The following is a 26,074-nucleotide window of genomic DNA, read 5'->3' as shown; positions in this document are numbered from 1 at the left end:
TCAGGAGCCACTTGTCAAAAGAAACAAACTTTATTTTTAGAACACACACCACACCACACAGCTCCTCAGGAAAAACCCTCAGAGCCCAACTGCCACCACCGGCTTCCCAGAAGCCTCTCAACCTCCCCCATTCCTCCTGCTCTTGAGGCCGATTGGCTGGGTAGCATGGGCGGAGCCAAAAAAAGTCCCCCAATGAGCAGCTCTGTGGTCTGAAAGGGCGGGGAAACAGCCCAATGAGCATCACCACAGAGGAGCCAATCATTTGGCAGCTAGAAGTTTGCTGGGGCCTCTGTGAGCCAAACATCAGCTGGCAGCTGGAAGTTTGCTGGCAGCTGGAAGTTTTCTGGGGCCCCTTTGGCTGTGGCTCTCAACAGTACCCAATATGGGGAAATAGTATTCTAGAATCTACAACAGCAAGAGAGGTCAAACTGTGCTCCCTGTGGTCCTGCCACCAAACCTCCGGACATGTACACTTTTTCCTTCTGGACTTGCTGTGTACTTGCCCCTGGGGTCAAGTCACCTGTCCTATGTCTTTTGAGGGCCAAGGGTTTCTTGGTGGATCCTGGAAAATTTGAAATGACTGTGCTCTTGTCTAGAGAATAAAAAGACTGTGTGGATCTTAGAGGTCGAAATTTGATAGGCCGCCCTTTTCTTTACAAAGACATTGACTGAATGTCTGAATTAATATTTTTTTGGGGGGGGAAATGTGCTCACAAGACTACTGATTGTGACAGATTCTGTGTGTATGTATCTGTGTGTGAGTATGTCGGCATACACACATCTTCATGTACATGTGAGGAGTTACCAAAGAGGGGGACCTCGATTCATGTTGCGTGGGGATCCCAAACAACATTGCTGAAATGAGTTGAAGGACACATCAGTTAGAGACAAACACAAGGATTTAGGAAAGTGAAAAATAAGCATTCAATGGAGAATAGGGACATTCTGGAAAGTAAGAGATACTTTGAGAGTTCTCAACCTGTTCTTTTAAAGGAAACTTGAGAGGTAGACATGGGATGTGAAGATGAAATCAGTCTAGTAATCATTAGACAGTTTTTGGTGTTTGGGAAATTCTCAGGATTATTAGACTAATGTGGTATCTGATATCTGAATAGTAGATAACATTGCAAAGTTCCCTATCTTGTAGATTCCTGGGAAAGTATTTTTGTATCTCCCTTCACTGAAACTTGTGCTGATATGCTTTCTTAAAAGATTTACTGCTTACTGTAATCCCCTCTGTGAAGTCCCCATAACAATAAATCATGTGTAGCTTCATTTATAGACAGAGCTCATAATCAATCCAAATTCTTCCAAAAGAACCTGGTTAATGTAAAGATCAATTGAAAGTTGTTCAAAACAAGTTCCTTCATTTGTTGATCTCCATTTTTATTTTTTGAACCCAAGTCTGCCTTTACCTGGATGGTTTCATTGTTTGATTTCTAACTGAAACTGAATCTCCCAACTTGCAAATCTATTCTGTACCTGAATATAATGTGCCTTTTCTTTGAGGTTAACCTCCTTTATCATTTCTTCATTTGAAATCCTCAATTTTGACAGGATCATGCGTCACTCAATGGTGACCAGACACACCACCATGTTCATAGTAGCCAAGCTCGATTTCTACCCATGGAACCCTCCATCAGAGTCCCTTCAACAAACAGAATTCCAGGTGGATTCCAAGGCCTAATGGGAATCTTGGACACATGGTCATCTCAGCCCAGCCCTTTTCCCAAGAACAAATTTTCTCTGGGCTCGTCTCATCTCTTGCAGCATTGTCCTCACTGGCTGATAGTGAAGAAACCTAATATTATGTTGTCAAAATGACTTCAGTTAACACCCAAGTTATCTCTCGTTAGGAATTTCCTCAAAGTAGAATTACAGAATAAGGGAATTTGCAAGGAGAAACATCACAGGACTCAGGGTTCCAGAGAGCGACATGGGGCTGTAAATCCAAGTCCCTGAGCAGGAAGAGGGGAGACCCAGAGGTTTTGCTTCCACTTTTCCTTTTGTTGTGTCACTGTGGCTTACCTGCTCTGACCATCAATTGTATGTCTATCTCCATAATAGTAATCAGCCTCATCCTCATGCTGGATGTTGGCAATTGTTAAGTAACATTAGCCCCAGAACTAGAGCCTGTGAAGCAATCAGAGATCCCATCCCTCTTGCTATGGCTGCCATCACTGGTCACCTTCATACACATTGGGGCTGTTCCCTGGCCTCTGCTGATACCATAAAATGAAATAGTCGCTATGTTCACTGTTTAGGGTGCAAGTGATTGTGTCTGAGGCTCTCAGAAAGGCAGATGAAGATGGATACTGGGTCAGCACAGGCAGGGCACAAAGACCTGGGAACATACAATTTCATGAGTGATATTAAATGCTCAAAAGAATGGGAAAGACCTACACTTGGGATATTTGGAGGGAAATAGAGAGAGGGTCCCCAGATTGCTTTGGGATGTTCTGACCTGTGGGGAAAATAAGACGCAGGAGATAAACTTGAAACCAGTTCATAGTGGGGAGGTGCTTGCAAGTGTTCTGCCTTGAGGTTGCCAAGCTGGGCTTGGATTAGGTAAGGCTCCCTTTTATCTTGTCTTCTTGTAGTTAGGGAATGGAGGAGCATTGCATGAAAATTTGTTCTTCTCTTCCCCAGTTTATTTGTCTGAATTCTTGTCTGAGCTCTGAGCATGATGGCTTTGTCCTGATAATATCCTAAATTCAGAAGAAGGGCCTCATTGAGGCCTGATGTAGTGGTGCATTCCTGTAATCCAAGAATCTCTGGAGACTGAGGCAAGAGTATTGTGAGTTCAAAACGAGATTCAAAAAATTATCAAGGCCATAAGCATGGTAGTGAGACCCTGTCTCTAAATAAAACATCAAAAAGGGGTTGGGATGTGGTTCAGAGGTTAAAACTAAAAGTTGGTTCTTTGAAAAAATAAATAAGATCGACAGACCCTTAGCCATGCTAATGAAGAGAAGAAGAGAGAGAACTCAAATCACTAACATACGGGATGAAAAAGGCAATATCACAACAGACACTACAGAAATACAGAAGACAATTAGAAATTATTTTGAAAACCTATATTCCAATACAATAGAAGATAGTGAAGACATCAATAAATTCCTTAAGTCATATGATTTGCCCAGACTGAGTCAGGAGGATACTCACAACATAAACAGACCAATAACAATAGATGAAACAGAAGAAGCAATCAAAAGACTTCCAACCAAGAAAAGCCCAGAACCGGATGGGTATACAGTGGAGTTTTACAAAACCTTTAAGGAAGAATTAATACCAATACTTTTCAAGTTATTTCAGGAAATAGAAAAAGAAGGAGCTCTGCCAAATTCATTCTATGAGGCCAACATCACCCTGATTCCGAAACCAGACAAAGACACCTCAAAGAAAGAAAACTACAGACCAATATCTCTGATGAACCTAGATGCAAAAATCCTCAATAAAATTCTGGCGAATCGGATACAAAGGCACATCAAAAAAATTGTGCACCATGATCAAGTAGGATTCATCCCTGGGATGCAAGGATGGTTCAATATACGGAAATCAATAAATGTTATTCACCACATCAATAGACTTAAACATAAGAACCATATGATCATCTCAATAGATGCAGAAAAAGCATTCAACAAAGTACAGCATTCCCTTTATGTTCAAAACATTAGAAAAACTAGGGATAACAGGAACTTTCCTCGACATTGTAAAAGCTATCTATGCTAAGCCTCAGGCTAGCATCATTCTCAATGGAGAAAAATTGAAGGCATTCCCCCTAAAATCTGGAACAAGACAGGGATGCTCTCTATCACCACTTCTATTCAATATAGTTCTCGAAACACTGGCCAGAGCAATTAGACAGACAAAAGAAATTAAAGGCATAAAAATAGGAAAAGAAGAACTTAAATTATCACTATTTGCAGATGACATGATTCTATACCTAGAAGACCCAAAAGGGTCTACAAAAAAACTACTAGAACTAATAAATGAATTCAGCAAAGTGGCAGGATATAAAATCAACACGCATAAATCAAAGGCATTTCTGTATATCAGCGACAAAACTTCTGAAACGGAAATGAGGAAAAACACTCCATTCACAATATCCTCAAAAAAAATAAAATACTTGGGAATCAACCTAACAAAAGAGGTGAAAGATTTATACAATTAAAACTACAGAACCCTAAAAAGAGAAGTAGAAGAAGATTTTAGAAGATGGAAAAATATACCCTGTTCATGGATAGGCAGAACTAACATCATCAAAATGGCGATATTACCAAAAGTTCTCTATAGGTTTAATGCAATGCCAATCAAAATCCCAATGGCATTTCTTGTAGAAATGGATAAAGCAATCATGAAAATCATATGGAAAAATAAAAGACCCAGAATAGCAAAAGCAATTCTAAGCAGGAAGTGCGAATCAGGCGGTATAGCGATACCAGATTTCAAACTATATTACAGAGCAATAGTAACAAAAACAGCATGGTACTGGTACCAAAACAGGAGGGTGGACCAATGGTACAGAATAGAGGACACAGAGACTAATCCACAAAGCTACAACTATCTTATATTCGATAAAAGAGCTAAAAGCATGCAATGGAGGGAGGATAGCATCTTCAACAAATGGTGCTGGGAAAACTGGAAATCCATATGCAACAAAATGAAACTGAATCCCCTCCTCTCGCCATGCACAAAAGTTAACTCAAAGTGGATCAAGGAGCTAGATATCAAATCAGAGACTCTGCGTCTGATAGAAGAAAAAGTTGGCTCCGATCTACATATTGTAGGGTCGGGATCCAAATTCCTTAATAGGACACCCATAGCACAAAAGTTGATAACAAAAATCAACAAATGGGACTTACTTAAACTGAAAAGTTTTCTCTCAGCAAGAGAAACAATAAAAGAGGTAAATAGGGAGCCTACATCATGGGAACAAATTTTTACTCCTCACACTTCAGATAGAGCCCTAATATCCAGAGTATACAAAGAACTCAAAAAATTAAACAATATGAAAACAAATAACCCAATCAACAAATGGGCCAAAGACCTGAACAGACACTTCTCAGAGGAGGACATACAATCAATCAACAAGTACATGAAAAAATGCTCACCATCTCTAGCAGTCAGAGAAATGCAAATCAAAACCACCCTAAGATACCATCTCACTCCAGTACGATTGGCAGCCATGATGAAGTCAAACAAAAACAAGTGCTGGAGAGGATGTGGGGAAAAGGGTACTCTTGTACATTGCTGGTGGGACTGCAAACTGGTGCGGCCAATCTGGAAAGCAGTATGGAGATTCCTGGGAAAGCTGGGAATGGAACCACCATTTGACCCAGCTATTGCCCTTCTTGGACTTTTCCCTGAAGACCTTAAAAGAGCGTACTACAGGGATACTGCTACATCGATGTTCATAGCAGCACAATTCACAATTGCTAGACTGTGGAACCAACCCAGATGCCCTTCAATAGATGAATGGATAAAAAAAATCGCATTTATACACCATGGAGTATTACGCAGCACTAAAAAATGACAAAATCATAGAATTTGCAGGGAAATGGATGGCACTAGAGCAGATTATGCTTAGTGAAGCTAGCCAATCCCTAAAAAACAAATACCAAATGTCTTCTTTGATATAATGAGAGCAACTAAGAACAGAGCAGGGAGGAAGAGCAGGAAGAAAAGATTAACATTAAACAGATACATGAGGTGGGATGGAAAGGGAGAGAAAAGGGAAATTGCATGGTAATGGAGGGAGACCCTCATTGTTATACAAAATTACATATAAGAGGTTGTGAGGGGAATGGGAAAATAAACAAGGAGAGATATGAATTACAGTGGATGGGGTAGAGAGAGAAGATGGGAGGGGAGGGAGGGGGGATGGTAGACGATAGGAAAGGTAGCAGAATACAACAGTTACTAATAGGGCATTATGTAAAAATGTGGATGTGTAACCGATGTGATTCTGCAATCTGTATTTGGGGTAAAATTGGGAGTTCATAACCAACTTGAATCTAATGTATGAAATATGATATGTCAAGAGCTTTATAATGTTTTGAACAACCAATAAAAAAAAATTATCAAGGTCATAAGCATGGTATTGAGACCCTGTCTCTAAATAAAATATCAAAAAGGGTTTGGGATGTGGCTCAGAGGTTAAGTGCCCTGGGTTCAAACCCTGGTACCAAAAAAAAGGGGGGGGAGCCATGTGATGTCAGGGGTGAAGAGGACATTTCACCTGGTAGCAGCAGCCTTAAAGGTAAATCACTGATATACTGGAGCATTTCTAGGAGTTCCCAGACTAAGTCTCAGTGCCCACTGCTGCCCACAGGACAAATGGCACCTGAAGTGCATCATTAGTTCATGCAGAATTGCCAATTCTGAAACCTTATTGTATCTCAGCCTCTTTGACAAATATCTTAAATAAGACACTTCAGGTAGACATTTGCAATACCCCAACAATAGCTTTATGCTTCAGCATAATCCGAACCCCTGTATTCTGAAGAAACCATCATTCAGAGATTAAGAGATCTCATCTATGTCCCCCAAGGAGAGAAATTTGATCAAGTGTCCTGCAAGGATAATTGCCTCAGAGCTTTCCTTTAATCCTCTCCTTGCCTTGTCTTCCCACCCATTTCCTCCTCCCTCCCTCATCCCAGGCCTCTTGTCAGAAGCCTCTCTTCCTTTATCAAGTGCACTTTTCTCCCTCAGTTCTGTGCACAGGGATAAGGATATTTTCACTGCTCATTCCATGGTATCTTACAAACAAGAATTTCTGGGACTATGAGGAGATACTGGTGTTCTGGACTTGAAAGCATGATGAGAGTGCACAAGATTGTGGATAGGAACAAAGACTCTAGTACTTGAACACCTGGAATGTGCTGCTGGGGAAGCTCCTTTCAAGTTCTGAACTCAGACAAGTTTTTTCTGCTCTCTGAGGAAGAACATAGCTTCCTCATTTGTGATGACAATAATGTTTGGATCAGAGGGGGATTGTGTTTAAATGTCTTAATTCATGAGAAGTGTTGGAAACATGCACACACTCAGATGCATACAGGTGCAGGAATGGCCATAGTTGGTGTACTGATCCAAGAAAGGTCTTTCCTAACAGCCAACTTAGAGGATTTTATGTGTCAGGTTCCTGGTTCTTGTCCTCAGTAATACCAAAAGGATGTCTCCCTGTAGAACTAAAGCCAATTGATTTGTCTTCTCACCACTCTGTGATGAGTGTCAGCACTTCTCTAGCTGCCTCTCTTGGTTAATGCTATCTGTGAGAACCTAGGGCTGGGAGGATGACCTTAGCTTGGAAAGAACTAGAAACACTATCAGCAATGCTTTTTTTCCAACTTTATAATGAACAGTGAAACTGTTAATACTTTTCCCAAAAATTTATTATTGCATTGGATTCCTCTCATCTGAACATAATTTAGATAAACCATTAAGATATTGGGTAAGACATCTCTTTACCTTATTCTAATGAATATTTTCCTAAAGAAAAATAATCCACTGTATATTAGTTATTCTAATTAATAAATGTGCATATTCTAAATGAGCAATGCTTTAAGAACTTTTTACATCTGTCACCTGCTGAATTGGATCAAGGAGTGAATAATCAGATCTTTCAGAAATCCAGGGACCATGACTGCAGGACATAAGAATCCCTCTGATTATACTTCCACTCTGGTCATCACCCCATTTCTCAAAATTTGGGCTGGAAAACAGCAGGTCAGACTGGTCCTCCCAGCCATAAATTCTCCCCTGATCCCTGCCACCCCTGCAGATCCTGACTAGAGAGCTGTGAGGAGAGGAGAGACTTTCCTCTGATCTGTGTGAGCTGAGCCAGATTTTGTAATGGCTTTGTTTCTAGTCCTTCTGGTGCTGGAAGAAAATGACACTGACAGGGAAGGAGTTTGTGTCTCACTTCCCACCTGTGTGTGTCAGTGTGAGATGTGTACCACTGCTGTCCCATGACCAACAATAATAGCCACATCCTTGGCTTCTGCTCTGTTGACAGACAGGGTGTCTATTGTCCCCTAGCAGGACCCAACATATCTCTCAGGTATATCTTAGGACTGTTCATGCTATATATTCATTTGAGTGGGATTCTGACATGGCATAAGCTGGTTCCAATGGATGTATTCTTTGTGCAGTGCATCTCCACAGCAGGGGAGTATGGCTGTCTGTTCCAGAGGCACTGAAACTGATGACATCTGTTGAGCTCTTAGGAGGCCAAAGATTCTACAAGAGAGCACAGGAGAGATGTCCTCAGGATGAAGGATCCATTCTGAGTAGCCCCACTTAGACTGTGTCTGGGTTTAGGATAGTGTTTGAATCAGACTCAGCTCAGGGTACTCTAAGGGCTGAGCCTAGGGACAGGACACAGGCAGATCACTTATACAGATCACTGATACAGAGTTCTGTGTTTTGAAATCTACAGCACAGCTGATCTCCCCTAGGTCTCTCTCAAGTTCTTTGGGACAGTGAGTGTTTGGTTATTATGAAAATCCTTTCTTCACTTAGTGTTTGTGGTTAACATTCTAACCAGATATGGGGTAGTATAGGAGAATAAAGAGAAGAGAGAGAGCCCCAACTCCCTCCAGCTGCTCATGGTAGAAATTCAGCCTCATACGCCAAGGCCACCTACCACAGTAACCTTCCAAATTTTGACCGTGACCATCTTCCTATTTTCTTTTGCTATGATTTTTCTGGGCCCAGCTAAGCAGGGCTGTTCACCTTCCAGAATCCTGGCCATGGACTGAACTGGAACTCTCTGAGGCTGTTGAGGTCACATGACAGCAGAAGAAGGACCAATTATCATTGCCTTCCCCCTCTTGTGGACTATAGATTCAGTTTGGCCCATTCCTGGTCATTTAATTATAATGAAGCACTTTGTTATTAGAACTGTTGCCCCCTTCCACAATAGACTAGCAACTGGCATCAAAAATTTATTCTTACTTTTTTCTCTTTGCAAAATGATTTACCTAATCTTGTTACTAGTTCCAGAAGCCAGAGTTGCTTGAGAAAAAAACCTGAAATCCCCTGATCTCTTCAAAAGTTATGGAAGTCACAGATGTACACGGATGATCTCTGGAGGGTGGGTGGATAAGGATCCCTCTAGCAAAGAGGATCCTTTCACTTACCCAAGGTCAGGCCCATCATCATACCTTAGTCCCTGAGTCAAGAGAGATTCCAAAGCACTCTGCAGAGTCTCCTCAAAGAGGTTGTTCATGCTCCATCCAAGGAAGGAGTCCATGGGTCCCTTCCCCAATCTGTACCTGAATATTATCACAGAGCCTTGAAGATGATGTGAGTGGACATAGGAGGAGAGGCAGGGATGAGTCAGACGTCATCTCTACAAGTTCCCAGCATGGAGGGGTAATACCTGGGACAACTTATAGACAGTGAACAATGGTATGCTAAGATTAGGCAGAAACCCATGCAGTCATACTGGAGGAAGGACACAGGCATAGGAGCCCTTTATTCTAACACTGAGTTCCCTACTGGGTACCTGGACCTCAGCTTGGTTTCCTGAGTGATTTTCATCCCTACAAAGTCTTCTCAGGCTGATTTCTGTGGCCCAGTTTCCTCCACTTCCTTTCTTAGGTGAGTTCTGTAATGTGTATTGGGCTTCTATAAATGTCCTGGAAAAAGACATGGAGATTCTGACCGTCAGATCATAAGGTATCCCAGAGCGTAGGATGGACTGTCCTGGCTTCCAGATCAATGCCTGACTCTTAATTCCTCTCCTGGACCCCCATGCTGGCCTCCCACTTGGTCTATTCTGGGCAGTTCTAGCCTCTGTCTTGGCAGCATCTCTGCTGCCAACTGTTGGTGGAAGAGACCAAGAACTGCTTCTTCTCTCTAGGTAAAAGCAAAGGCCTCTGTCACCTAAAATATTGTGAACAGAGTGCTGCCTCACTCTGTGCCAGCTGTACCCTGTTCAGCACAACAGAGAGGCAGCATTTGTGCTGTGCATGGAGGCAGGCTGGTGTAGTTGTGTAACTGAGTCTCAGTATAAAAAGCTGTCTATGGACCTTGTGTTTTGATAAGAAAATAGAGCTTACAGAATAAACTGTAGGTGTTCTGTAAAGTGTGCTTTCTAGAGAAACTTCTGTGATACCCTTTAGGAACATGAAGACTGATGTTTTTCCCTGATCCAACAGCAGTAGTACCAAAGTCATCAGATCACCTGATGCTCTATCACCACAGTCCAACTGTGTTTACATCACCAACACCAACAACATCTTTCTCCTCCTCCCATTATCAACTTTGCTACAACTATAACTTCATCACCACATTTGTGGCACATTTGGGAGGACTTGCTTATCAGCCCAGTATGACTTTACTTTCTAACTGGGAACTTGCTTTTCTGATCTCTGCACAAGAAGCCTGCTCCCATCACACAGAAAAATAAGTATTTTATGATTTTCCACATTTCCCCAGAGGAAGGACAGGACTCAAAGGATAGTCTCACTCAATGCAATCCAGGCTGAGCACCTTTTAATTAATGAGACTCCTTTTGGTATTGTATTATTTAATTTTAAAAAATATTAAAGATTCATACATGTCTTCCCATTTCACAGTAGATATAGTTGAGACTCAGGAAGGCTCAATTGCTAAGACAACAAGAACAGTGTTGTCAAATTGAGGAAATGACCCAGGTGTCCCACACTTAGGTCTTGGTCTCTTTGTAGGAGAATTTGTCCTGGCCACCTGAGGAAGGGTGAGGGCATGAAGGCCAGTCTGGGGGGTATAGCTTGTGTCCTAGACATCTCAGTGCCCACTCCTCCATGGTCTGGCTATCACCATGAGCCCAAATCAGACTGCAGGTGATGGTGTCCATGGAATTGTGCGCAGATTACAGCCAGAAAACATGGAGAGTGAGCAGGCTGCTATGCTGTGCACAGCTGGTCTGGCTCCTGTTGGTTCTCTGTGCTATCTTGCCTGTTCCCCCTCATTCTTGAATAGGTGTCTAACATTGTTCTCATGGCCACCTTTATGGGGGAATCTGATTCTCATAAGAACTCAGTTCCCACTTCAACATGCTCCCATGCTTTGAGGTCAGAGTCAGGCCAGGCTCAGAATCCTGTGGGAATGAGTCTGGGGACAGGACCTTGGCTTGTCACCTTTGTAGTGGGAGCAGCAGAGGATTCCAGGCCATGCCAGAGATACCTTAGAGCTCTGCCTCCTGAGCCCATAGCTGGGCAGGAATCCTGATCTCAAAACAGAAAGTTGAATCTCATGAGTCAGTGAGTGGTACTAAAGTTGGTGCAGTTCTAGATGATTCCAGAGCAGTTTAGAGTGGCCCAACATAATGCGAAATGGTTGGAGTGAATGGATCTTTCAGGCCCCTTGTCTGCCACCACTGAGTCCCCTAAGTAGGAGGAAGAGGCCCTTGCCCTTCTCACTGCAGCTTCATAGCTTGTTCAGAAGGAGCCCATGACTCTAGCACCACACCAGGGAGGTACTGAGGTACACTCTGGATTATAGGCTACACTGGCCCTACAGAGGGCTGGACCTTTGAGGATGTGAAAGTAAGAAGGAGAAAGAGTATGTCTATGAGAAATACTGAGTAAAGGAACATCAAATATCAGATTCTTCATAGAAAAGCTCTCTGCATTTTAAATTAGTGTCTATTCTTGTGAAATTTAGACTTTTTTTTTGCAGGCGCACATGGATTAAAGGAATGAAGGAACAAAGTCATCTTTTGATTAAAAATGGGTGTTGTTTTTTATACACTCAATTATCAAGTTCACATAAGTTATGAGTAGGATTCAGTGTTCAATACCCATGGATGATGGAAGACCTTAGTGTTGCAGGAGGTTTTGGTGGAGTAAAGTGTGGCCATCAGGAAGCATCCAAAATGATCTCATGTTCCATTAGAAACTGGAATGGATTTGGAATTCTTTGAGGTTTTGTTGGGCTGCTTCTGAAGTCAGTGAGTGGGTCTCAGGGAACTCAGGTCAGTCCCCTGGCACCTACTTAGTTGTGGAGGAGGCTGACCTCCCCAGTGGTGTTTGCTATGGTGCCCTAATGGCTTCTCTCAAGCTGATGGGAACAGAAGATTCTGGCTATGTCCTTGGGTCCAGCCTAGGCAGGACCTGACATGGAGGAGAAGGGGGGACCTGGGCTTGCAGAAGAAACCTTGGAGCAGAGGACACAGGGAGGGGAGATCATGGATTAAAGGCAGGCATGATGGAGGGGCGGTACTGTAGCAGGATAGAGCATCCTGAAGACACTGCTGGGAAGGAACTGGAACAGGGGTGGCCAGGTTTTCCTCCCTGTTGACCTCAGAGTAGCTCAGGCAGTCTAGGACATTTCTTCCAACTGAAATCCTCCCAAGGACACCACTGGGGAACTCTCACATGTTCCTTTCTATCCCAGTGGAGACGAGTCCTACAGAACTGGGATGGTTGACCTGACACCTCTCTACTCTGTACATGGAAACACGTGTGCCTATTTTTCTCTGAGATTTTCACATGCTCTCCTCTCTAGTGGTCATTTTCATCCTGAAGAAAGGGGTTGTTGGGACTGAGGACTGAGGTCACCAGTGTCAGTTTCACTGTTGGACCCAGGACACTTGTGCTTAGGAGGATGAGGAAGTAAAGTGCAATTCTTTGCTTTGGGACATTCCTGAAAACTGATTTCCCAGGTAAAGAGCTGGGTTCACTGAAGAACTAGTTCTTACCTGAACAAAGAACTACCTTATCAAGTAGAGGTTTACTAATCAACACCCACAGCAAAATCCTCCAAGCCTAGTGCATACCAACCCTTCCCAGTACAACGCTGGTTACACAATTACTCATCAAAACTCTTCTTGACGGACCTGCCTTGAAACTCCCCGGACACATTTTCCAACACTAGAACCATCCCCTCTTCTTCCCCTAGTTAACCATAAATAAGACCCTGCCATAGTGAAATTCTCCTTAATACTAAGATGTATTTTGTATGATTGATGACTTGGTGTGGCCTTTGGGATTGGCAGATTAAGTCAATAAGAATGACTTGCTCAGGTTCCGATGGAATCAACTGATCCTGTGGAGGTGCAGGAGCCCCCCCATCTCTCAGGAATGTCTAGACAGGGATAGGAGTACACTTCCTCCACAGCATGTGGCATGCTCTCTGCTGTCAGGGTAACCAGGGCAGGAAGAGGACTTTGGTGCCAGGCTGGTGGCAGGTTTTTGTCTCACTTCCCTGTCTGTGTGTGTCACTGTGAGGAGCATTACCATCCCACACCTGACAGTAATAGTCAGCCTCATCTCCAGCCTGGGCCCCACCAATGGTCAGGGTGGCTGTGTTCCCAGAGTTGGAGCCAGAGAATCGGTCAGGGATCCCTGAGGGCCGATTGCTATCTCTGTAGATGATGAGTAATGGGGACTGTTCTGGCTTCTGCTGGTACCAGTACACATTTTTACTACCAATGTTGTTTCCTCCACAGGTGATTCTGGCTGTCTGTCCTGGGGTCACCAATACTGATGATGGCTGAGTCAGCACATAAGAGGCTACAGGAGCTATAAGGAAATAAAAGAAGAGAGGGGTTAAATGGTAACACACACTTCCCATGAGATGCCCAGTTTCCCCCTGGCCTGAAAGAGCTTCAGGAAATCTATGGAACCAAGGGCATCCCCTGGCATCAAAATCATGAGCAAGCCCAACCCCTTTCCTCCTCAGGCTCATATAAGCCAGAGAGCATAGTGTTGGAATTTCAGCCTAAAGTCTCATCCTGAAGTAGGTCCTGAGCATCTTGCCCACCACAGACAGAGCACTGCTGAGATCAGAATTAAGGCCAGGTTAGTTATACAAGAGCCTTTGGCTGGGGTCTATATTGGAGCCTGGTGGCAGCACCTGTGTAATGAGCCAGGAGGCTGAGGATAAGGGCTGTCCAGGTCATGGTGTCCCTGTAGTGGTTTCTTGAGTCCCAGGCTGGTCAGTGTTCCCCCTAGGCCTCTCTTATTTCCTTGTTGGGGACAGCTGCCTGTTATGCAAATCATCCCAGTTCAGGGCTGCTACTGGAGGAAGCCATGTGTTGTCCAGAGAAGGTCTCATCCCCAGGGAGCCAGAGAGTGGGAGGGGCATCTCTGGAGAACTACCCTCAGCTCACAGAATGCTCCTTTACTTTCTGGTCCCAACTTCTTGGCCATGTCTCCATCCCAGGCTATTTTCTAGCAAGGAATCTGGGCTGACCTTGTTATATAAAGATGAGTCAGTCTTTGTCATAAGAACAAACTGTAAGGTTGACAATAAGAGGTTTCATCAGCTATGAAATTCTGTCCCAGATACAGCTCCTAGGCTGGGTGGGTCAATCAAATTCTTCCATAAGTGTTCCTGGTATCTTAAAGGTCCAGTGACATACAATATTTCCCTGTCCTTGGTGTGAAGGCCTCATGCAGATCTTGGGTTCTCTGCCTCACATGTCCTTATGGCTGTATGCAGTTACTATACCTGCCCTGCAGTACTAACAGTTACAGAGCTTCAGCATGAATGGTGGCCTGAGGAATCCTGGACTTCTGCCAAATCAACAGGGAGATTCTACAAAGAGAAGGGCCTTCTGGGAGACACAGACATCAATGAACATGTACATCAATGTTATTCCCCATACTGGAGAAAAATCCAGCATTTCCTCCAGGTCTCATGTCATGGTCACTAGCCCTCCTGCATGTGAAATCCCCCTTCTAGGGAGAGAGCTGGTGTTCAGGAAATGTGTGAAAGGTCCAGAGTTTAGCTCAATGAAATGAGGTGGGTGAGGGAAGGAGGTGTCAGGAAAAGCAGGAAGATTTTCAGTGCAAATGTCTAACAAATAGGAAAATTCTAGAAGACCTAGATATGAGAAAAATGAAGAACAAAAAATGTGTACTTGCTTAAAAGATGATACTGTAGAAATATGACACCTTTTAGTCTAGATCTCAAGTTGTGGTCACAACTAACACTCCTGCACTTTTGACTCCTGAAGCCCAGGCCCAGTCCATGCTTATGGGGCTTTGTTAGGTAGTTCTCATCTGCCCCCTAGTGGCCACTCTAAAATGGCTGCTGAATGTCAGGGCATCCTTGGACCAGGTGCAGATTCAGAACCTGCCCCCCCAGGCCCAAGGGAGGAAATTCATCTTCTTCCTATGGATATTACATTCTCAGGACCAGAAAGGAGAAGCTCACATTACACAGGAAAATATGGACAGATTCATGTGGTAGAGGAAGGTTAGAACCCACCTGAGTTATCACTGCATATTTCTTAGGGTGGCAAGTTGTCATGAAAGTGTTTCCAGGTCCTTTGGGATTGGCAGATCCCAAAGTGACACTGGACTCAGGAACTGGCTCTTCTTAGTGTCAGCTGCAGGTGCAGAGTCAATGTGAGTGGTGAGAAGCACAGACACAGACAGGAGTCCATTCACACCAATGCTTGTTCAAACCCAATGTGGTCTCCACCTGCTTCCATGTTGGGAATTCAGGGGAGAACATGATGCATCCTTTGCTCTAGGTGTTTCCATCTTCTGGTTGAAGCTGTGCTTTGGACACACCTAGTGTGCAGTCTAATAGTCTGTCCCACCCACCAGAGCCTGTGCTTGGTCTCCTCTCTTTCTTGAAAATCCAGACACACTTTTTTCCAAGATAAGCAGCCAGCATTGACCATGTAGTACAACATACAACCATGGCATGGAACTCTCAGTTCACCAGTGTTGAGAGCCACAGCCGAAGGGGCCCCAGCAAACTTTCAGACTGCCAGCTGATGATTGGCTCACAGCGGCCCCAGCAACTTCTAGTTGATTGGCTCCTCTGCAGTGATGCTCATTGATCTGTTTCCCCACCCTTTCAGACTGCCAGCTGATGGTTGGGTCACAGTGGCCCCAGCAACTTCTAGCTGATTGGCTCCTCTGTGGTGATGCTCATTGGGCTGTTTCCCCACCCTTTCAGACTACGGAGCTGCTCATTGGGGGAATTTTTGGCTCTGCCCACGTGACCCAGCCAATTGGCCTCAAGAGCAGGAGGAGTGGGGGAGGTTGAGAGGCTTGTGGGAAGCTGGTGGTGGCAGTTGGACTCTGAGGGGTTTTCCTGAGGAGCTGTTTTGTTTGGCGTGTGTGGTTCTAAAAATAAAGTTTGTTTCTTTTGACAAGTGGCTCCTGAATTGTGCCCAGCCAGACTGCGGCATTTGGTGGCCTGCACGGGGAATGACTGAGGGTAAGTGATAAGGTAAACTGCTCGCCCCTGAGGGCAGGACGAGAGGATGGGTAGCCATTTTACGATTCTTCTTTTGTTTTGCTTCACTTTTGTTTTAAGTTGCCTGTCCCTGGAGATGAGTGAGACAGAAGAAAAACCACTCACATCTGAGGAAAAATTATTTACATCTGAGGAACAGATAGGGAGAAAGGACAGATGCACATTTCAGGAGGATAGAAAGGCTATAATGATTTTTTGTTGTTCCATTTTTATTTCATTCTGTCTCGGTTTTGATTGGCGTCATCTTGTTGGGTTGTATTATAGTAGAAATATGGGATCAGAAATTAGTGAGAAACAAACCAAAAGAATGTTAAGTAAATTGTTAGAGGAAGGAGGCATCCCAGTAAAATCAAGAGCAGTCAGGGCATACGTTGATACAATACAAAAATGTAGCCCATGGCTTTTTGAGGAGGAGTTGTTGAATATATCACAATGGAACCATCATGGTGAAGATTTAAAAAGAATAGAAAAGAACAGCCCAGGGACTCTGCCAGTTGGCACATTGCCATTGTTGACATTCATATCTGGTTTGCTTAGTTCAAAGCCTTCAGTTCAGACAAAGATAGAGGAAGAAAGCTTAGAGCAGAAAAAGCCATTAGGGGGAAAGTTACAAAAGGAGACTGCTACTAACAACTTTCTATCACTAGAGGGCGTAAGTGTCCAACCAAGAGTGCCACCTCTACAGGAGACTGCTACTAACACCTTTCTATCACCAGAGGACGTAAATGTCCAACTAACAAGGCCACCTCCATATGCTGGGAGGCCTCCAACCCCCGCAGTTGATAGTTGGGATCCTGAGACAGGATCTCAAATATTAACATGCCATGTATTTGAGCAGGCAGGACAGCAGCGAATTCACCATGCTTTAAATTTCAAAAAAATGAAGCAGCTAAAAGAGGCTGTAACAACCTATGGTCCTCAAGCACCCTTCACTGTAAGCATGGTCGAATCCATTACCAACTTGAACATGACTCCAGCAGGTTGGGCTAATATGTGTAAAGCTGTGCTAAATGGAGGACAATACCTGTTATGGAAGGTTGCCAATGAGGAATTTTGCAAGGAGACGCTAGGCAAAATGCAGCAGCTGGTTATCCTCAGAGAAATCTAGATATGTTGTTAGGAAAGGGACCTTATGAGGATCAGCAGCAACAAATTGCATATGATCCTGGCATATACGCACAAATTGATGCAGAGGCGTTAGGGCATGGAAGACTTTACAAGGACATGGAGGTTTACAAGGTCAATTATCTAAGGTAATACAAGGAGCTAATGAATCTTACGCTGAATTTGTAGATAGGCTTATTCAAACAGCTACCAGAGTTTTGGGGAATACATAACAAGCAATGCCATTAATAAAACAACTGGCTTATGACCAAGCAAATCGTTGGTGCAGAGAAATCATGAGATCATGGAAATATGAAGATTTCAACACATATATTAAATTATGTAGAGACATTAATGAACAAGAGCAAGTCGTGGCAGCTGCAGTAAAACAGGCTTTAGATGCCAGGCCAAGAACATGCTACAATTGTGAACAAAAAGGACATTTTAAAAGGAATTGCCCCATAGGAGGAGGGTTTAACAAAACTAAGTATCAAAGGAGTAGAATACCGGGTATTTGCCCACGATGCCATAGAGGGAGACATTGGGCTAATGAATGCCATTCTCAAACCACCATAGACGGTACTCCATTATTAAAAAACGAAAAAGGACCAGGTGTTTATCCACGATATCGTGGAGAAAGGCATCGGGCTCCATTGCCAAAAAATGGACGGGGGGCCCAGTGCTCCAGGGCCCAAAACCACAAATATACGGAGCACTGGAGGAACCCAGCAACCCTATCAGGGTAGTGCCCAGGACACATTGTCCATCAGATCCCTCATCAGACAAACCAGAGGGAGTGCAGGGTTGGACATCTGCGCCTCCGCCAGAGCAGTACTAACTCCAGAGATGGGAGTTCAAATCATTCCCACAGGGGTAAAAGGACCTCTTCCCAAAGGAACAGTAGGCTTATTATTGGGACACAGCTCTTCTACTCTAAAAGGACTTATGATAAGTACTGGGGTAATTGATCCCGATTATGAAGGTGAAATAAAAATTATAGCCAGTTCTCCAAAGGGTATATCAGTAATTTCACCAGGAGATAGAATAGCACAGTTACTAATAATACCCAGCCTACATGATAAATTTTCCAGTCGTACTGTAGAAAGAGGTTCCAAGGGATTAGGCTCCACAGGTGTAGATTGGGCTATGTTTTCTTTAAATTTAGATTCTCACCCCATGCTAAAACTAAATATTTAAGGACATGAATTTAATGGGCTACTGGATACAGGTGCAGACCTTAGCATCATCTCTCATCAAGAATGGCCAAAACATTGGCCATTACAACAAGCCACTCAAACGCTTCAAGGCCTAGGAGTGGCGAATAATCCCCATAGAAGTGCAATGGTATTAGATTGGAAGGATCCTGAAGGATGTGAAGGAACTATACAGCCATATGTATTGGATCATCTTCCCATAAATTTATGGGGACGAGATGTCCTAGATCAATTAGGTTTGACATTAACAAATAACGTCAATCAAAATGCACCCACTATTATGGCTAGACAAGGTTTTAGGAAAGGAAAAAGATTAGAAAAACAAGAACAAGTTATAGCAGCACCAATACAAATAGATCAAGGAACAGACAGACATGGGTTGGATTTTCAGAATGGGCCACTGAGACAATAAAAATTACTTGGAAATCAGAAAGACCAGTATGGGTTCCTCAGTGGCCCCTGACTAAAGAAAAGATACAAGCAGCCCATGACCTGGTCAAACAACAATTAGCAGAAGGACATATACAACCTTTTGTATCTCCCCATAATACTCCCATTTTTGTCATCAAAAAGAAATCTGGTACATGGAGATTATTGCAAGATTTAAGAGCCATTAATAATGAGATGGTTATTATAGGACCTGCTCAATCGGGGATTCCTCAATTGTCTGCTTTGCCAAAAACCTGGTATGTTTTAGTTATAGATATTAAAGATTGTTTTTTTTTTTCAATTTCAATTCATCCTGAGGATAGTCCACATTTTGCATTTACTATCCCTGCACTGAATCATGAAGGTCCTGATCAGAGATATGAATGGAAAGTACTCCCTCAAGGGATGGCTAACTGCCCAACTATGTGTCAAATTTATGTTAACAAAGTAATCCAGCCACTTAGAAATCAAAATCCTGAACTACAAATATTTCACTATATGGATGATGTATTATTAGCACACAAAGATAAAAACACATTGCTAGAATGTTATGCCACACTTACAAACTTATTTAAAAAGTATAATCTAGAGATAGCAATAGATAAAGTACAATTAAATTTTCCAATTAATTGTTTAGGTGTTCTATTATCCTCAACCATGGTCCGTCCACCAAAAATTCAAATACGAGTAGATCAACTCAAATCACTTAACGGCTTTCAAAAGTTATTAGGAGACATAAATTGGATAAGGCCTTATCTAGGTATACCAACAGGAGAGTTGGGACCTTTATTTGATATCCTAAAAGGCCCATCAGATCCAAATTCACCCCACATGTTAACGCCTGAAGGAAGAAAGGCATTAAAAATCATTGAAACATATATGGAAAATATGCATTTGGATAGAATTGATATAAGTTTGCATTTATTATTTATTGTACTACCAACAAAAAATATTCCTACAGGAGTATTTTGGCAAGAGGGTCCATTATTATGGATACATTTATCTTATTCTCCTAACACTATCCTTACTAGGTATCCTGAGGCTGTAGGACAACTAATACTCAAAGGAATAAAAGCAGCAAAGGGAGTGTTTGGAATTTCTCCCAATAAAATTATTACTCCATATACTATGAATCAAATTGATGAGTTAGCTAATGAGTTAAATACTTGGGCAATAATCATGTGCAAATCTAATGTTTCATTTGATAACCACTTACCATCTAATCCTTTATTGTCTTTTTGGTCATTGCATCCTGTAATTTTTCCAAAAATGACAAGAAAAACACCTATCATGAATGCTCCAAATATATTCACTGATGGGTCAAATAATGGTACAGCAGCAATAGTTACACCTGATCAAACTTTTACACTTTTTTCCAAAATAAGCAGCCAGTATTGACCATGTAGTACAACATACAACCATGGCATGGAACTCTCAGTTCACCAGAGTTCCTTGTCAGTGCAATCCTGCACTTGTGAGGGAGAGAAATATGTTGTGTTTTGCATCATTTTGCTCCTTAAATTCAGGTGTGATGGCTGGAGATGCAAGAACCATCTAAGGTCTTAAGTCAACAACAAAAAATGGAGGGCTAAGATGGTAAGGATGATGGATCAGAAGATGGAAAAGGCCCCAGGTCCCACAATGAAAAAGTGAGTAAGGAAGCCAGAAAACATCATGCCTTAATTTTTTTTTTTGTTTTGTTTTGTTTTGTTTTTTCATAAGTATTTATTTCTAAGTGCTTTGCTTTTGCAAGAGAAAAATTAGCCTCCATGTGCTCATGAGTCTGTTTTAATGCATGTATTCTTGCATTTAAAAACAATCTACACACACTAGGGAAATAATTAACAAAAAAATAAAACAATTAACTAAAACAATGCTGGTGAAAAAGCATTCAGTGGTAATGATACTCAGGTAATTAATACACTGATTACAGAGAGTGACAGTCAGTCTGGGAAATAACCTGAGGCTGGGACTCCCCTGCAGATGTCACTGGAGCTGCCCTCAGGACTGATGAGAAATCACAGCACATTTGTGGGGACAGCAGAATCCATGAAGTGGGGGAAGAGTCTAGGTGTGTGACAATGGGAGAAGAAAGTGGCAATGTGACGGGACCAGGACTGCAACCTGTTTAGTCCAAGATAATAGTGTCTCCTAAGGTGGATTTTGATGGCAGGGCAAATGCAGAGTCAGAATTGTTGATGGTGAAATTTTCAGGTAATAAACTCAGTTCAATGGCATATTTGTATAGCATAATAGGAATCCCAATTCCAGGGAGAGATGAGACACAGTGGGTTCCTCTAATCACAGCCCTGTTTATATTGGACTTGCTATAACCAGAGGGTTGCTAGCTCCTCTCCTCTACCGAGAAACTTCCATGCTTCCAGGTGGGAACTTCGGCTAGAGCCTGTGTCTCCTGATCTGGGACAGGTGTTAAGTGTCTTCTAGTGTCTGGTGAGTGACACAGCAATATTTTCCTTGACAAGCCAGATTTCCTCACCTGGAAGCATGGAATATTGAGAGTATAATTCATAAGGAAGGAAAAAATGGGGCTGAGAAACAGAGTGACAATTCCTATGTCACTCAGGGAGGAGATGAGAACAAAATCATCTAGACTCCCAACAATTACCTTCCCTGGATATATAAGGGTCATCCTGAGCAAATCCCCCTCATTTTCTCATCCTGGGGTTTTTCCAACTAGATTCTGATCTCTTTCAATGAGAATATCTCGTGGGTGTGTGGAAATATCCTCAGTCAAAATATTAGAATCCTGAAGCTTCATCTTGTGATTGATCGGCTGCATAGAGGGGCTGCTGCTACCCCTCACACGGGTCTGGCAGACTATTGAAATTGTGTCCAGCTCCCTGCACCATTCCCAAAGACCAAATATCTAGATTAGCAGCAACTACAACAGTCATTTCATGGATATTTACCCAAACATGTTCCTGAATTATCACTTAGACTGTATGTATTAGTATACAAAATGTCATCTATTGTCAACTCAGGGTCTATTATCATTAAAGGGAAATTTAATAATCAGTAGTAGTTTGTGCATTAAATTATTTGAAGTTTTTTTTTTTTTTTTCCCAGTGTGGTCCAGCACTTCTACAAATTAGACATCAGTCCATATGTAAGTCTGGAAGGTATATGTAGAGACTTTTTATTTTGCTTTCTTAAAACGTCCATAATGGCATATCTATGTGATCTGAAATACCTGGGGTAAATTTTTTAAATCATTTGTCCTAAATATATGAAGAACCAGCCTGGATATAATATTATTAGGGGTTTCAGAAGACATTTTCATATAGAGGACAAATCTAAATATGGCTTTGCAAATCCCATGGTCATACACCTGTTCTACCTTCTGAGTGCTCGCTTGATCTCTCTAACTGTCTCTCTCCCTCCCTCCCTCCCTCCCTCTCTCCCTCCACATACCCAGCCCTATTTTGTATCTTATTTAGAGACAAGGTCTCACTGAGTTGCTTAGCACCTGTCTTTTGCTGAGGTCGGTTTTGAATTGTGATCCTCCTCCCTCAGCCTCCCTAGACACTGAGATTATAGGCATGTGCCACCACAACCAGCTAGATTCTGATCTCTTTCAATGACTTGTATTTGCATAAAAGTGTCATTCCAATCCAGAATCTATTTCTTTAATGACAAACATGTGCCTGTTTTGTGCTGCTCAGTATTTAATTTTTGATCAGAATTGGGAGGCTTATGAGCATATCTCCTTGGTTGTGGGAATGAGGGGGATTTGTCATCGATCAAATCTAAAAGACATGGAAACACTGCCTAATGCCATGGGCTATTGGGTGATCTTATATCAAACACCAACTTCTTTTCTGGGCACATCAGCCCTTCTCATCCTGAGGACTCCATATTGTTGGGCTCATAATTTTTTGTCTTAACCCAATGCCAAGTTCTGAGAGGAAGGTCAGAAACCAGGTGTCCCTTCTGACACACTCCACAGTGAAATGGAGGGAAGAGAGTACTTGTAACTAACCAGGCTCTCTGGAGTCCTTCCATCCTGGAATCAGTGAACTAGTTTCTGCAAGGCATTTTATGGAAGTGACAAGACTTTGCATATAAGATCCAACTAATTCCTTGGGAAAACCACATTTCCAATAGACATCTATGCTGTTCTGTAACTTGGCCATAGTGAGAAAGCAGTTGAGCGAGTGGAGACCAAAGTCATGGTCATTGTTCAAAGGATGAGTGAGACTCAGGACTGGGTGAGGAAGAGCCTGTCCCATATGTGTATCTGTGTTATTGTGAGGCAGTTGAGTGGCACTCACTGCCATGTGCTATGGCATAGAAATAATCACTCTTCTTCCCAACCTGGCCCCACTGAAGGTCAGATTGGCTGTTTCCCAAATTGGAGCTAAGGGATTGGTCAGAGTTGTGTGGGGGCCATATGTTATCATCATAGATGAGCATCACAGAGGCCAGCCTGGGTTTTGCTGACAACAATGTGCACATTTATTCCCTAATTTACCTTCAGAGCATATGGTTCTTCCTTTCTACCTGGAGGTCAATGATGCTGAGTAGTTGTACTGGGTCAGCTCTTAAGAGGCTATGAAGACTGCCAGGGAAAAAAAGAAGTGGGAATAATGATAAAGGAGTCTTCCAAAAGTTCTTCTGTCTGCCTGGTCTGTTCTCTCTCTAGGGAATCTTTGGGTCCTCACCCTACCCACTTCAATCTTAGTTCCAATAGCCCATGAGTCTGGGAGGTGAATGAAGCCTCTGAACTCATGAGTAAGCCTGTCCATCTTACTGGCAGTTGCAGCCCCTTAGGCTCATGCAAACCAATGATCACAATGTGGGACCTCAGGCATTTAGCCCCCTCTCCTGCATCAGGATACCTTGCACCTGCTCACCACATGCAGGGCCTAGAGAGCTCAGAATCAGGGTTAGGCTGATCCCAGACACCTTGGCTGGTAGGTGGGCAGCATCCCTGGGGCAGAACCTGTACAGTGAAGGGAAGTCCAGCTCATAGTAGAGGCCTCCCTGATATTGCTTCCTGAGGCTCACACTGGCCTGCCTTTCTCCTAAGCCAGCCTCATCCCTTTACTGGGGATCTCTGTCAATTATGCAAATCAGCTAGAATCCAGGACGGTTCCTACAGGAGCTCTGTGTTTTCCAGAGCAGAGCTGGGCCCCAGAGACACAGGAGAGATCTGGAACTGAAGACCCACCCTCACCCTAGGAAACACACTTTCATAAGCTGATTTCACAGTCTGGGCAACATTTTCATCCAGACTGTGTTCTCAAAGATGACTCTGCAATCAGTACAGCCTCGCAGTCATTTATTTCAGCAAATGAGAAGGGCATGCAGGTGTGAGGATACCTGAAGCACTGAGGGGCCAAAGTAGATGGCAGCATGTATTTATAGAATTGGGCTATTGATAGAAATAGTGATAATAGTACTCTGAAATAACTGGTCATATGACTATGCATCACCATTGGAAGCAAGGTAGCTACATTTATAAAGAATGATTCCAAGTGACTGCCCTGAAGTCTGATCAGCTGAGAAAAATGGGGATGATTCAGCATCTTTTGGTGTAGTAGATAGATGGCCAACTTGTTTCTTGTTGATTCTAGTCCCTCAGAATTTATGAAGAAAGTTCAAGAGGAACTATGCTAAGACCCATTTCAATTCTAAATGTGAACCAATTTTTTCAGGCAAAATGCACTGCAAGAAGTGTCCCCAAAGAACATCCTCAGCATAACAGAGTACTTTAAATGTCAGGGAGAGCAAAATATAGCTGCTGCCTATATTTCTAAAGTTTCATGGGCACCACAATGCCTGCTTCTTTAAGTTTTTCAATGATGCTCTCTCACTGCCAGGGCAGATCTGGTGTTTGCACTATGGACTATGTGACTGGGAAACACTAAACCATTTCATGCCAGAACAATTATGTTCATGCTACACAATGAATCTTCCCCTATTTCTACCCTATTCAAATTTGCAAATTAAGAATAGCATATCTTTGAATGGGGAATAGCATAAACTAGTGCCAACTTAAAGATCTAAGGTAATCATGGTTATGGTTGATTTTCATATTGATTTAATTTATGAGTTGCCTACAACAACATTTGAATGATTCCTGGAAGGTAGAAGTAGATTTCTGCATGTCCAGATAGAAAGTCATCTTACTGTCCATTTCTAAATGAGCTGTGGACTGTGCTAGACCAGAGTACCATGTCTTCAGGTGCATGGAATGCACAATTGATGGGGAAGTTGAATTCCTCTCTATTCGTCTAATAAGGCAGGGTCAGAAATGATGTGCATTCTCAGGAAATGCACATCACTGAATATATATATTTTATCTCTGTACTTCATTCACTCTCTATGTGTGCTTGGACCAATGTGACAACCAGAAGAAACTCTGACACTATACTATTTTATTGTAACTGTATTGGATGAGTATGAATTGGCAAGTATATTGAATGATTTTCAGAGAAGTGCATTCCAGAGAGTGAGAGAGATAACATAATAAATTGCATTCCTCCATATTAGCTCAAATGTTTAGGGTTTAGCTGTTTGGTTTAGCTGTTTCCAAGCCAAAATAATGGAAAAAATCTTCTACAAAATAATGTTTCCACAAATAATCTTCCATAAAATTATTTGATTTTCCCCTTCCCAACAATGGGAGGAGAACCCTCAAAAACTTATAAGATTTGCACAAACAGCATACTTCAAATTTGGGGATATTGGTCCAATTCTAATATTAGAAGGGATTGATGAGTAGGTGTGGATTCCAGATCAGGAATGATCTCTGGGTGTCATACAAGGGGATCAGTTGCCTATATGTGTGGGAAATTGTATCCAGTAGTCTCTGTGATAGTTTTGAAGTTAGCATGAGAGCACAAAACTTGTGTTTAGGTTAGTCTCCTCTAGGAGAATTTACATGTTTAATATGGAGTTCTGGATTAAGACCATGTTATCTATAACAGGAATTATGCATCTTTTGAAAACCAGATACTGCAATTCCAGGTCCTGGCAGAAGCAAGGTTACATGGGACTTCAAGGGATCACACATCCAAAATTGTGTGAACCAGCAGTCATCATGTCAGACAGATCTAATAGTGATCACTGTGTGATGGGGTTTATGTGTC

At 42.6% G+C, this 26,074-nt stretch overlaps 1 gene segment (V, D, J or C); it reads right to left on the bottom strand.

The window, feature by feature from the left end:
- Positions 1–13,131: 13,131 nt before the first annotated feature.
- LOC124108996 (immunoglobulin lambda variable 3-9-like) lies at positions 13,132–13,969 on the bottom strand. The segment is given in 2 exon segments: positions 13,132–13,514; positions 13,849–13,969. Coding segments are annotated over 2 exon segments (429 nt in total).
- Positions 13,970–26,074: the final 12,105 nt, after the last annotated feature.

Source organism: Marmota monax, unplaced genomic scaffold (assembly GCF_021218885.2).
Source record: "Marmota monax isolate L192 unplaced genomic scaffold, Marmota_monax_Labrador192_F-V1.1 WCK01_AAM20220418_F8-fsc00544, whole genome shotgun sequence".
In the NCBI taxonomy this organism is placed as follows: domain Eukaryota; kingdom Metazoa; phylum Chordata; class Mammalia; order Rodentia; family Sciuridae; genus Marmota; species Marmota monax.
The sequence above is the reverse complement of the archived record's forward strand: the minus strand, read 5'-3'. Positions and strand labels throughout refer to the sequence as shown.